This window comes from Aotus nancymaae, unplaced genomic scaffold (genome assembly GCF_030222135.1).
Source record: "Aotus nancymaae isolate 86718 unplaced genomic scaffold, 86718_ANA_hifiasm-v0.15.2.pri h1tg000040l, whole genome shotgun sequence".
Classification (NCBI taxonomy): Eukaryota; Metazoa; Chordata; class Mammalia; order Primates; family Aotidae; genus Aotus; species Aotus nancymaae.
In genome coordinates, this window is record NW_026988454.1 from 33,220,151 (window position 1) to 33,232,314 (window position 12,164).

At 42.0% G+C, this 12,164-nt stretch overlaps 1 protein-coding gene across 1 annotated transcript; it reads left to right on the plus strand.

The window, feature by feature from the left end:
• The first annotated feature begins 6,712 nt into the window (after positions 1–6,712).
• LOC105732450 (putative coiled-coil-helix-coiled-coil-helix domain-containing protein CHCHD2P9, mitochondrial) lies at positions 6,713–7,730 on the plus strand. Its single transcript, XM_012474539.2, has 2 exons — positions 6,713–6,798; positions 7,403–7,730. Exons 1-2 carry the CDS (start codon positions 6,713–6,715, stop codon positions 7,728–7,730), a joined length of 414 nt encoding a protein of 137 aa, XP_012329962.2.
• The last annotated feature ends 4,434 nt before the right edge of the window (positions 7,731–12,164 follow it).

The window sequence follows — 12,164 nt, forward strand, 5'->3', positions numbered from 1 at the left end:
AGTTTATTAAAAATCCTACATCTAATCCAGGTAGAAATTTCCTATATCAGAGTTCTGTAGTTCAGTGAAGCTAGACCAGGTACACGTGTTTTTGAGATCCAGCTGAAGGGAAGTTTAGTCGAAGACACATTTATTTGGTTTTACTGGTATACGTTTCTGTGGTTCATGATCACTTCCACGTGTTAACACCAGTTGTCCTGGTATAGGAGTAGCTTGTAGGCAGGCTCTGACTGTCCACTGGGCCCACCCAGCCAGCACTGAGACACGAAACTGCTGGGCCAAAGGCTGCCTCACTGCGAATGTTCCTTGTAGTGCCTCGCACCACAAGGTTACCAGCCACGGAGGACACACAAGGTTTGAGACATATGAAGCCAGAGCTAGTCCGTGGAAAATTTCTCCCAATTATCACATGTTTAAAATTTTAGGCCAGGCACAGTGGCTCATGCCTGTAATCTCAACACTTTGGGAGGCCAAGGCAGGCAGATCATTTGAGCCCAGGAGTTTGAGACCAGCCTGTACAACAAGGTGAGGCCCTGTCTCTACAAAAATGCAAAAGCTAGCTAGGTCTGGTGGTACCTGCCTATAGCCCCAGCTACTCAGGAGGCTGAGGTGAGAGGATTGCTTGAGCCTGGGAGGTTGAGGCTGCAGTGAGCTATAATCACGCCCCTGCACTCCAGCCTGAACAAGAGAGAAAGAGACCCTATCTCAAAAAAAAAAAAAAAAAAAAAAAAAAAATTAAGTGGAAGATTCAGTTCTCATGATGTCTAGACTAATTGGAAATTCTCTGTTGTTAAGAACATACTTGATAATGGCATATATTTGATAACTGAAACATATTTATTTGCTTTTCTATGTATGTATCTATTTATTTATTTCTGAGACAGGGTTTTACTCTGTGGCCCAGGCTGGAGTGCAGTGGCATGATCTCAGCTCACTGATCCCTCAGCCTCCTGGGCCCAAGTAATTCTCCCACCTTAGCCTCCTAAGTAGCTGGGACCACAGGCGTAAACCACCACACCCATCTAAGTTTTATATTCTTTTTATTGAGGTAAGCATTAACTATGTTGCTCAGATTGGTCTCAAACTCCTGGGCTCAAGCTTTACTTCTAGGCTCAGCTACTCCCCTGCCTTGGCCTCCTAAAGTACTGGGATTACAGGCATAAGCCACTGTGCCCAGCTGTTTGCTTTTCTTTTCTTAATGGTTATCATGCGAAATAGAAGTTATCAGAATTTCTTCTTTTGCGGAGCACAAACCTTTAGCAATACTACAAACAAAAAATATATCTCTGTGAGTTGAATATTTTCTTTATCCCAATTATCAATAGTAAGTAATAAATTGCTGTCGAGCTTACTACAAGGTTGAATTACATTTCTATTTTCTTCATGGAAAATGATTTTTTTTGAGACAGAGTCTCGCTCTGTTGCCAGGAGCCAGGCTGAAGTGCAGTGGCTTGATCTCGGCTCACGGCAGCCTCTATCTCCCGGGTTCAAGCCATTATCCTGCCTCAGCCTCCCGAGTAGCTGGGACTACAAACCTGTGCCACCAAGCCCAGCTAATTTTTATATTTTAGCAGAGAAGGGGTTTCACTCTGTTGGCCAGGATGGTCTCAATCTCTTGACCTCATGATCCGCCCGCCTCGGCCTCCCAAAGTGCTGGGATTACAGGCATGAGCCACCGCATCCGGCTGGAAAATGATTTTTTAAAGTCAACACATTAAGAGAAAAATCAGAGTATGGTGCCAAAATATGTAAGTAAGAACCTATTGTAGAGGTGAATCAAGCAGTTAGGAAATAATAAATATCATGGTGTTTCTGGATTCTGTGATGTTTGTAGTATTTGTCATATTTTTAAATTATAATATGTTGAGGGTTTTTTCTAACTCTAAATAAATGTTTCCTCTGTGTGTGCGTGTGTGTGTGTGTGTTTGAGACAGAGTCTTGCTCTGTCACCCAGGCTGGAGTGCGGTGGTGCAATTTCAGCTCACTGCAACCTCTGTCTCCCGGGTTCAAGAGATTCTCCTGCCTCAGCCTCCTGAGTAGCTGGGACTACAGGCGCCCACCACCATGGCTGGCTAATGTTTGTATTTTTTAGTACAGACGAGGTTTCACCATATTGGCCAGGCTGGTCTCAAACTCCTACCTTGTGATCCACCCCGCTCAGTCTCCCAAAGTGCTGGGATTACAGGCGTGAGCCACCACACACGGCCAAATGTTTACTTTTATAATGGGTTTTATATACTTATCTTAGTCCATTTTCACACTGTAATAAAGAACTACTTGAGACTGGGTAATTTATAAAGGAAAGAGGTTTGATTGACTCACAGTTCCACATGGCTGGCAAGGCCTCAGGAAACTTACAGTCATGGTGAAAGGCGAAGGGGAAGTGAGGCCGTCTTACATGGTGGCAGGAGAGAGAAAGAGCAAGGCGGGAACTGCCGAACATTTTTAAACCATCAGATCTCGTGAGAACTCATGATCATGAGACCAGCGTGGGGGAAACTGCCCCCATGATCCAATCATCTCCCAGAAAGTCCCTCCCTTGACACAAGGGGGTTACAAGTCAAGATGAGATCTAGGTGGGGGCCCAAAGTCAAACCATACCCATGCTTTTTCTTTTTTCTTTTCTTTTTTAATTGATGTATAATAATTGTACATTTTATGGCATACATAGTGTTGTACATGTAATATTAAGTGACCAGATCTCAAACATTTATTATTTTTTGTGTTGAGAACATTCAATATTCTCCTAACCATTTGACACTATATATTATTACTAATTACAGCCATCCTACAGTGAACTAAAACACTGGAACTTATTTCTCCTATCTAGCTGTAACTGTATCATTTAAAAAAAATCTCTCATCATCCCCTTACCCTTCCCAGCCTCGGGTATCTTCAATACTACTTTTTACTTCTATAAAATCAACTTTTTGCATACTTTTTATTAAAGAAGTTCTATAAAATTGTGTAACCATAGGCCCTACAAAACCTGGACCCATCCATAATATCAGGCATCCCTTTGGAAGAATATTTTTGCTGTGATGTCCTCTAGAAGGGTAAGTAAGATTACGTTTAATACTTTAATCTCTGGCAACATTTACTTCCAAAACAATGTGCAAACAGGTTATGCAATCATTTTCTGAAGAAGTCACCACCCATGGCACAACCAGCGAAGCAGACGCAGGCAAAGTCTGCCACGAACCTAGGAGCAGGTGCTCTCTCCAGTATCCAGATGGGTAGGCCTCTGCCCTGAGGGCCCAGCGATCCACAGCTAACATCATTTTCTTTACTTCCCTTAAACTAAGGGTCCTGAAAGGTACATTTAGGACTTTAAAAAAAAGGGAAACAAGTCCACTTCTCTGAAATATGCTCTTTACATTAAAACAAAGAACCAGTTACTCACCAGCAGCTATTATTCAGCTATAGGTAAGTAGATAAGTAGGTAGGTAGGTAGATAAGTAAATAGATAGATAGATAAGTAGACAGAGAGAGATAGATAATACTGGAGAGAACATGGGCAGATGTTAAATGTCCTCCTTTTATATGTAATTCAATTTTCCCAAACAGATTCCACAGCTCTTCTGATTCATGCTGTGTGTCCAGAATACTCTGTCCTGCATGAGCTGACTCTAGGGACTGCAGACATGCACTTACAGGCTCTGCTCTGGAAACACAAACAACTGCTATTAGCCTTTGATTGCTTCATTAAGTGATGAAAAGCCTGCAAGTGATGAAAAGCCTGAGTTTTGGCGGTAGAAGTTTTTTCACTCAAATCACACAACAAGCAATAGCTTTTGAAAGAAGAATGTGAAAAGCTTCATGAGAGAGGGTGGGTGGGGGAAAATGAGGGGCAAAGGGGATGACATTGGCAGAGTGGCAAGGGACAGTGAGATAGCAGCATGGCCAAGTTGGGGCGAGCTCAGCAAGAAGCTGCCAAAGTGCCTGGGGAGGGTGGCCGCCGTTAGCCTCCCTCACAGGCCTGGGCCTGGATGCAACCCCATCTGGATTTTCTGTGGTCCCCAGAAGGAGCAGCTCAACTCTGTATCAACATCCAGAGGGTTTCCCAAGGCTGAGGCGGGGCAGTGCATCGGGAACCTGTGTCAACACGCTATGATCCAGGAGTTTTAATTGTCTAAAGCACTCTCTATGTGGCCCTAGAATCGGTTGTTCTTTCTGCACTTGAGTGCATTTGGGGTCTTCTTCTTAGAGAGCTACCAAGGAAAACTCAGAAAAGGTGACAAGAGGCCGGGCATGGCCTCGTGCCTGTAATCCCAGCACTTTGGGAGGCTGAGGCCAGAAGTTCAAGATCAGCCTGGCCAACATGTTGAAACTCCATCTCTACTAAAAATACAAAAACTAGTCAGGCGTGGTGGTGCATGCCTGTAATCTCAGCTACTCAGGAGACTGAGGCACGAGAAGCACTTGAATCTAGGAAGCAAAGTTTGCAATGAACTGAGATCACGCCAGGCCACTGCACTACAGCCTGTGCAACACAGAGAGACTCTGTCTCAAAAAAAAACAAAAACAAAAACAACAACTAAAAAAGGAAAAGAAAAAGAAAAGGTGACACTGGCCTGCTTATAAATCTGACCCTACCAAGTGTGGAGAAGTGGGAAGTGGGAAGGAGGTGCTGTTCGTCTGAGCAGGGCATAGAGGAGGATGGAGAAGGTGAGAGAAAGAAAGAAATGAAAGGTATTGAATGTACCAGCCTTCTCATAGCCCCCACTGAAGCCAACCTTAGGATGAAGATGATGTTGTAAGCTTCCAGGGTGTTCTCTGTACTAATACTAGAGAGAAAAATTCTGACTTCATTTTAATTTTTTATAAATTCATTCAGTGTTAGTGCAATTCTTCTATGTTAACATCTTATGTCCAGTCTCCTAGAGTTCAGAAGCAGAAGAAAAGACATGAGGCCATAGCCTTCCCTAGGTTGGTCCTGGTCCTGCCTTGATCCCTAGAGCACTCCTGGAGTAACCTACAGAGAAAGAGAGGAAACTGTCACTAAGCCCATCCTCTCTCAATTTCAGATCAACTTCTGGAACCAATAGTTTGTTGCATGATCATATGAAATTTGACTTAGGGATAAAATAAATGAGTACAGAAAGTAGCTTTTAACCTTTTTTTTTTAATATGGTACACAAAAAGTCTTCTATGACTTTGGCAACTTTAGCCCGATTCCATTCTGGCAAAAGAAAACTTACTGTGTGAGAAAGAGGTTTTTTCAAGACAAAAATGGCATCCTGATGTTTGGGTTAGTCACCCAATTGCTGATATTTGTATAATTAACTCACTTAATTTGCCACTGAAAAACTACCTTTGTTTGCCTGCTGCCATGATGCTGGGCTAAGTCTCTTGTTGAAATATCATAATCTTCTAGGTGCAACACAGAGAGTGGCTTCTCTGTTTGGTCCTTCAGCATCATAGTGGCCACTGTAGAGGGCTGACATCTATCCCTCCTCAAGTACGTAGTGTAAGATCATCATGGCATTTCCTTTCCCCTCCACTGACTCATTCAAAATGGACAAGCCTCGCCCATTTGAGCTGGTGGAAATGCAGAGCCTTACCCAGGGCTTCTGGTCAAGAACCAATCCCTCCCTCCCCTGGCGATAGTGAACACAGCTGCTTTTGGCAGCTGGCATTAAGTCAGGGCCTCATCAAGATCTAGTTGCCATACTCAAATCAGAATAACTCAAGAGTTATTTAATAATAAAAGGCACTCAAGGACATGGGCAGGGTACAGTGAAAGCACACAGGACAAAGCAGCACCCTAGGACACGGAGCAGGAGAACTATCATCACATCTGAGCCCAAAAGCGCAATGAGCAGGGCTACCTGAACCCAGGAAAAGGTCGTCTAGAGAGGCCACTGGAGAGGAGCTTTGAACTCGGGTTATGAAAAGTGGTCAGCCCGACCTGACTATGCAGGAAGGAAGCCAAATGAATAAGTGCCCCAGCTTTATTCTCTTCTTTCTGTTCAAGTTCCTGCAGGTGATCCCCATTAGCTGAATCCAAACAGAAGCCAGAGTGTAAGCAGTCTTATTCATGTAAGCCATACAAGTCACAAAGCAGAGAGAGAAGGCCAGAGAGGGGTCCGAAGGAGTAACTGAAAGTGTTGAAGACATCAGCCTCTTACGACTGCAGGAGGAGCCACCCGAGTGTGAAACTGACACTGTAGAAGTCAGAGCAGAGTACCTGGGTACGTGGAGACAAGGAACCCTAAAGTCTGCCCTGTCTTGGATTTTTTGCTACTTAAATAAGACAAGTCTTTCATATCCATTATTCAAGTCAGTTTAACTCAGAAAATCTTTAACCTACAATGGCAATTATCTTAATGCTTTTCAAACAGCAAGTGGTAACTCATTAGTGGGCTGTGAAATTATTCCAATAAGTTAAAACCAGCACTTTTTTAAAAGAAGGAAAAAGAACACAAACGGTAGAATAGAATATATGAGAATACATCCTACAATAAAAGAATGTAAGTATCTCTTCTTGAAACTTTTGTTTTGGTTTTGTGTATGTGGATATACAAAAAGTTATAGTTCTCTTTATAGTAATAAAATATTTTTCTGAATTTTATTTTTTAATGTCTGATGTATATTAAAGTTGTGCCACTTCCTATGCGAACAAATGCCCCACTCCTAATTTCTGAAGATACGTTAAGAACGACTTGAGCAATCTTTGCACATCCAGACGCGGAGCTGCAGTGCACCTAGAATGCCGCATGGAAGCCAGAGCTGCACCTCTCACGTGGCCACTCGGGCCAGCCAAGTACCTCACATGAGAACCGCACCCAGGGCTGAGTGCAGTGGCTCATGCCTGTAATCCCAGCACTTTGGGAGGCCAAGGCGGGTGGACCACCTGAGGTCAGGAGTTTGAGACCAGTCTGGCCAACATGGTGAAACCCTGTCTCTACTAAAATTACAAAATCTAGCCAGGTGTGGTGGCATGCACCTATAATCCCAGCTACTCAAGAGGCTGAGGCAGGAGAATCACTTGAACTCAGGAGGCGGTAGTTGCAGTGAGCTGAGATCTCACCACTCCGCTCCACTCCAGCCTGGGTGACGGAGTGAGACTAGGTCTTAAAAAAAAAAAGAGCTGCAAGACCAGACACGGTGGCTCAAGCCTGTAATCCCAACACTTTGGGAGGCCGAGGCGGGCGGATCATCTGAACTCAGGAGTTCAAGACCAGCCTGGTCAACATGGTGAAACACCATCTCTACTAAAAAAAACAAAAATTAGCTGAGCGTGGTGGCGGGCACCTGTAATCCCAATTACTCAGGAGGCTGAGACAGGAGAATCTCTTGAACCTAGCAGGCGCAGGTTGCAGTGAGCCCAGATGCACTCCAGCCTGGGGAACAAGAACGAAACTCTGTCTCAAAAAATGAAAAAAAGAACTACAGCCAGGCCAGCACCAGCAGCTCAGCCACCAGCAGCGGCTTCCCCCTTTGCATTTGGCTCTCCTGCTGCTGTGCCCCGGCAGTCAAGTCTGATGGCCCAGAGGGCAACCATTGCAGCTGCGAGCGTGGGGCACACACTAGATCGTGCCATCACTGGGGGCTTCAGTGGAGGAAGGAATGCTGAGCCCGCAAGACCTGACTTCACTTACCAGGAGCCCCAGGGAACCCAGATGCAGCAGCAGCAGCAGCCTTGCTTCTATGGGATAAAACCACTTTTGGAGCGTGCCCAGAATCAAGGTGACACAAGCTCTGTGAAGGTTTCAGTGAGGTGCTGAAACAGTGTAGACTTGCAAACTGATTAGTCCAGTCGAGAAGTTCAAATTGGAGAAATGGAAAATCAGTCCTCATAACCATGTTAATTTAGTATAAAAATAAATTTGATAGAGAAAAAGAGTAACCATCAGTTAAACCTCTCCAGTGTCATTCATAGCTTTCGTCTTTCAAAACTGAAATGGAAGAGGGGAAGAGGGTGTTCTTACTGTGTAGAATTTCATTAAGATGTTGTAGAATTTAGGGCTGGGCCAATGTTTGTGTGGCCTCCTTAAACTAGCTGTTATGATTTTATTCTGTTAAACTAGCTGTTATTACTTTATTTGGGAGTAAATTAGAGTGAAGTGATTGTCTTCCGCCCCACCAAAAAAAATGACTTGAGTTCCAAGCCTTATGCCAATAGTAATTGATTTCTTTTATCCTGATTCTAAGGTTTTCTCTAATGAGACTGATGAGTGTTTTCATTACAGGTCTCATTCATTGGCCTTCCTGGCTAGGCGTGGTGGCTCATACCTGTGTTCCCAACACTTTCAGAGGCCAAAGTGGGAGAACTGCTTGAAGCCAGGAGTTCGAGACTAGCTTGGGCAACACAGGGTGACCCTGTCTCCACAAAAATAAAAAAAAAAATAGCCCTGTGTAGTGGCATGCACCTGTGGTCCCAGCTACTTGGGAGGTTGAGGTGGGAGGATCACTTGGGCCTGGGAGGTGGAGGATGCAGTGAGCTGTGATTGTGCTACTACACTCCAGCCTGGGTGACAGAGTGAGACCCTCTTTCTCAAAACAAAAACAAAAACAAGATCTCCGGTCAGCCAAGCTTGCTATCCTAGGAACCAGGAGTTAATTAATCTGACAGTTTTAAAAAATACAAAGTACCCCTGATAGCTACTAGGAAAACACTGAACAGAATTTTGCACTCACTTTTGAAAGAGTATATTGCAGGAACTTACCAGTTTCTCTTCATCTTATTGTCAGATCATGATCCTATTGTCTGGTGACATAAAACCTTTCAAATTGAAGGGGATATGGATGGTATGTAAGTGCTAATGCCCTTAGGAATGCTTTCAGATGCAAGTAACAGAAAAGTAATAAATACATTTAAATATCTCAGCTAACTAGCTGTCCAAAGGTGGGCTGTTTCAGTTCCATTTGGGGAGCAGTACCTCAAAATGACATCAAGGGTTCAGCCTCTTTTGTATTTTTACTCTGCCATCTTTAGCACATTGGCTTATTATCCAGTCATCTTGTCACTTCATAGTTACAGAAAGATCAATGCAGCTCCAAGCAAGTTATCCTAACTTGGTTACTTTTAAGACAAGTAGAAAGCTTTTGGTTCCAAAGGGCTTTTCATAAATCTCTATATTTCTAACCAGGAAGAAAATCTTTCTGTGCTGCTTCTTGATTAATGGAGGGGGAAAAAAAAAAAGAAAAGAAAATCTTTCTAAGATACCTCCCATCCCCTGCCAACACATTTTACATCTTTTCAGCCAGAAATTGGCCCCCTGCCAAATGTTGGACCAAACACTAGCAAGGGGGAACTGAGTGACTGTGACTAAGATCTATGAGATTCATTCCCTGGAGCTCACCACCTGCCTTGAGACTTAGAGACCCTAACAAAATCAGGATTCTGCAGCTTGCAAGGAGAAAGTGGTTATTGGATGAGCAAGCAACAGTGTCTTTCATAATGCCTTCCCCCTCTCACTCTGCTAGCAAAATTGAACTGCCTCATCAGAGCAGGCAGAATGACTTTTGTAATGTTGTAATGTCAGCTCGTTGGAAAGGCTCTCAGGAAAATAGGTCATCAGTGCACTTTCTCTGCACTAGGTAATAGGAAAAAATAAAGAGAAAAAACTGAGGTAGCAGAGGCAAGTAACTTGATACTTTTAAACCTTTGTTTCAGCAGGAGAGGCTTTAACTAAAGACTTTTTATGCCAAATGCCTACTATAGTGAGACTAATGATGTCCAACCCCTAAACATTCAGGTTTATGAGTCAATTAGAACAAACGGCTAAGGACATTTCAGATTTTGCTTGAATTTTCTGCACATGCATGTTCTACAAAATCTTACCAGCAATTACAAATGGCCCTATTATGTGACCACGTATGCATCCATGTTTAAACAGATATGAAGTAATGACTAAATTAGTTATTCACTTAGCTGACATTCATCTGAGTATGTCTTTCCAATAGATCACTGCTTTATTCAGAATTAAATACCATAAATTCAAAACTGCTCACTTGCATAGTGAAAAGTTTGCTTAGGTGCTTTTATCAAAACTAGCTCTTTGTCTTATGATGGATCAAAGCTATTTTATTAAACTGAATACCAGCTGCAAACTGTGGCTCATGCCTGTAATCCCAACACTTTGGGAGGCCATGGCAGGAGGATTGCTTCAGGCAGGAATGCCTGAGCCACATAGTAAGACTCTATCTCTACAAAAATAGAAATAAATAAATAAATAAATATCGAAATACCAACTTGATCAGTGTTTTGCTAAAATGTTTTAATTATGAGATACATGTTCTAACCTAAATGTAACTTTCTAGCAGGTATTCCTGCATTGTGAAGAACTCAGAGAAGTTATTATATGGAGTAATATTAACATAACTGATTTGATGTTTGAACATACCTTGGACTGAGATGTTCATGCTAACAGATATTGTGTAGTGATAGAGACGATAGGTATAGATCACTTACTTGAGGAGGCATTGTACCAGGCTCTTTCCAGGTGTGTTCTCATTTCATTCTTGAAAGTCTGGGAAATAGGCATTATTTTCAAAATTGTTATGTATGGAGTTAACTTTTTAGAAAGATTATGTAACTATCCTGTGGTCATCTTTATCATAAGTTCAAAAATACTGTATTTTCAATTGCCAAATATTTTGAAGTCATCATTATAAAGCTGTTAGATTAAACCAGGTATTTTACATTTTCTGAAGTCCATGGAGAATACAGTTATAATTTATTTAGTTTGTTTAGACTATTTAAGTTCTTTGATTACAAACAAGAGAAACAAATTCAGGATAACATGAGTAAAACTAAAACATATTGGAAGGGCTTAGAGTAGCTTACAGAATCAAAGGTGAACAACTGGATCATTGGAAGAATAAGAAACAGAGGAATTTCCAGCATCCAGATGGCAGGGATGAGTGGGCCCATTTCTTCAGGAACATAACACAGGGATGATCAACTCAAATCTCTTCCTGATCACCTGGCTCACGAGTGGAATTTGTGAGGTTGATCTGATTGGCCTCACTTGGGCCACATGACACTGCTTTTCAGGGGAGAACATGAATCTTGATTATTGGCACAAACTAGGAAAGGGGTAATTCCCTAAGGAAAAAGGTGCTTCTTCCTGAAGAGTGGGTACTGGGGCTGGGGGAAACTGGATGTCCACAACAGTATGTGACAGAGTTGGGATTCAAACCTCAAACCACTGGCTGGGTGTGGTGGCTCACATCTGTAATCCCAGCACTTTGGGAGGCCAAAGTAGATAGATCGCTTGAATCTAGTTCAAGACTAGCTTGGACAACATGGTAAAACCCCATCTCTTAAAAAAAAATTTTTTTTAAACCTTCAAATCACTCCAAAATTCTTTACTCTTAATCATTTTCTTATTTTTAAGATCATTCATAAGTAAAATAATCCCAAAGGAGCAAAATGAGATAAATATATAATAATTATCATAAACAGCTTGGCAGTGCTATATGCAAATTCAGTGATACCAGTGCTCACAGAAAGGTCTTGGGGGAATTCAATGGCAGGTCCTGCTGATGGTTTTGTCATCTTCTCTGCTGGTCTCCATTATGCCACAGCCCACTTGTTGGGAAACCATTAGCAGCCAGACTGGCACAATCAACCAAATCTGGGATCAATGAGCTGTCTCAGTCTCAGCCCAATTGCGGAAGTGTGTACTTCCTATTTTTAGTAGGCTGACTCCAGAAAATTAGCATTATTGCTACTATTAATATCTTCCAGAAATTTCCTTAGTGGTTTACTATTTCAATATTATTAGCCCTTGGAAACAAAATAACACCTAATATTTTAAAATTTCCAAGTTCCTTTTTGAAGTCAAGACTTATTTTTGCACAGAATTCTCATAGTTTCTATGAATGTCTGAAGAGACAACTTAGGCTATAAAATTTTACTTTTTAAGCTAAAGGCACATTTCAATTAGTAAAGTAGCCACCTGAAAAGCCCTTTAATATTTCTAAATTCTCATCATTCGGTATCTTTATTCTTTGAAGCTGTAAGGTATATATTATTTTGAAATGCTGGAAGGCTTCATTTAGAATCATGAAATCAGGCTTCTTCTTTTCTCTTAAAATATTGTGTGTGCTTTGGTCCAACTTGGTCCTGGTGAATAAAATCAAACAACTAAGTAGCAAAAAAAAAAGAAAAGCAAGGAAGGAAAAAAATAATATAAAAATTATTATTCTCT